Source organism: Hylaeus anthracinus, unplaced genomic scaffold (genome assembly GCF_026225885.1).
Source record: "Hylaeus anthracinus isolate JK02 unplaced genomic scaffold, UHH_iyHylAnth1.0_haploid 11981, whole genome shotgun sequence".
Lineage (NCBI taxonomy): Eukaryota > Metazoa > Arthropoda > Insecta > Hymenoptera > Colletidae > Hylaeus > Hylaeus anthracinus.
This window is the reverse complement of record NW_026534329.1, coordinates 6,675,996-6,677,964: the sequence shown is the minus strand read 5'-3', so window position 1 is coordinate 6,677,964 and position 1,969 is coordinate 6,675,996. Positions and strand designations below refer to the sequence as shown.

The window sequence follows — 1,969 nt, the reverse complement described above, 5'->3', positions numbered from 1 at the left end:
TTCAGGAAGAAAGGTTGCTGGATACAATAATTATAATATTATAATTCATATTTTAAAATTAAATGAAATCAAATTAACTTTTCGTCTGATTAAGTAGCATTTTTTGTATAAAACCACAAAATATTCAGGAAGAAAGGTTGCTGGATACAATAACTATAATATTATAATTCATATTTTAAAATTAAATACGTTTTGAAAATATCTATGTTAATGAAAAAGTTAACCAATGAGCTGTCAATGTATATAGACAAAAGGTTCAGTCTCTGCGAGATTATATTGTTATAACATTCATTAACAATTTACCGACTAGTAGTCTATTAACCATCCTTTTACCATGGCGAGCAATACTTTCTTATCTATTATTATCGTTACATGGGTTATGAAATATTACATGAATATTAATCTAAAAACGACTCTAAAAGATACAAAATTTTATTAAATTTAATGATATGTCTATACGCTACCGGTCGATAAAGAGCTCAAATTACGCAGGAAAAGTATTTTATCGATTCATAAAAGATCAAAGAACGGAAGGTATAACAAAGTTGGAAAAGAAAATTGAAGATCCAGAATGACGAGGTTTTTATGTGCGATTCGTGTCCTATTTCAAATTCTTTGTACGTAAAAGAAGGTATTAAAATATATGTATTTTCAAAATTTTATTAACAATCTAAAACTAAATTTAATACTGCATCGATTAGAAGAAAAAATTTTAATTAAACCTTTACTTTTTACTCTAAAATAATTTCAGCTTTGGGAAACGTTACAAAATAGTATTTTGCTAAAAGCAAAACTACTCGACGTGGAATACATTTTTTTGTGGCTACTGTACAGCTATTTCTACTTTTAAAAAATTGATTCCAATCGTTTCGCCCATACACTCTGCGAGGCTCGGAAATGAATTTTTCTGAATGAAACGATAACATGAAACGTTCTTTTAACGTAAATACTAGTATCATTTGTTAGTATCTTTAAATAGTATCCAGATTTATATCAGTGAAACAATAACTCCAATTTTTCGAAGAACTAAATTTTCAGTGTTTGGTGCACGTTACTCTCATTAAAGATTTACCGCCTTCTTTAATAGAATTGTTGTTTACAAAGAAGGTGGAATTTCCTTATTTAATTTGAACGCCATTTCTAAGCTTTTCTTATTAGAAATTAGTTAATTTGAAAACCCTTGTAAAAGTTAATAGTATGTTAGTACATGTATATTCTAAGATATAAATAATCGCAAATAATTCTGTCGCTGATGACCTAGTCGATGCGACATAAAAACAGACAAGGGAAAAAAAAATTAGTAGTATGAAATTACAATAAAATTCTTTATATATATGGAATATTCAATGTTTTTCCCAGAAATCTATCGCAGGTAAAATAATATTGATTTTAACAATTGCAGGACGATTTGGATGACAAGTGCGGCGAGTTGGCTGAAGCAGCAAACTCCGACCAATAATAACGTAGAAATTCAAACGACACGCGGTAGTGGTTACGGCTGGATAAACGAACGGAAGAGAGAAGAAAGCGAGAGAGTAAACACACGGTGTATAGGACCGACGAAAGGGCGAGGAATGAGAAAAATGGCGGGAAAAATTCCAAGTAAACCGTTGCACAGCGAGCAACGCGCATGTCTGCGCACAGACTCGTCGATATTGCAACCCATCATGGCCGTGCCAACCGCTGTTTTAGACAGCCCTCTCTAATAATATAGAGATGTGTACGTTAGGGACTACACGCGATAATTATATAATATTTTTTTTATAAGCTCAGAACCGCCTGCCATGTAATGGTTCGAAGAGAAACATGACATACCTGCTCTTTTTTCCCTTCCTACACTATAATCTTTAATATTATCCTCGTAGCAATGACGTATGTACGTATTTTCTCTATACACACCTGTATACATGTTTTGTATAAATTTATTATGTGACTGCCTTTTTATCAATAAAGAGTAATATACACTTTG

The 1,969-nt window shown here is 31.4% G+C and overlaps 1 protein-coding gene across 2 annotated transcripts in view; it reads left to right on the top strand.

The window, feature by feature from the left end:
- LOC128885636 (SPARC) overlaps positions 1-1,969 on the top strand; it is a 15,369-nt gene extending 13,400 nt beyond the window's left edge. For both annotated transcript variants that reach the window (XM_054139770.1, XM_054139771.1), the window contains exon 6: positions 1,403-1,969. In XM_054139770.1, the coding sequence (XP_053995745.1) occupies positions 1,403-1,459 (57 nt within the window). In that variant the 3' untranslated portion in view covers positions 1,460-1,969. The remainder of the gene's footprint in view (positions 1-1,402) is intronic.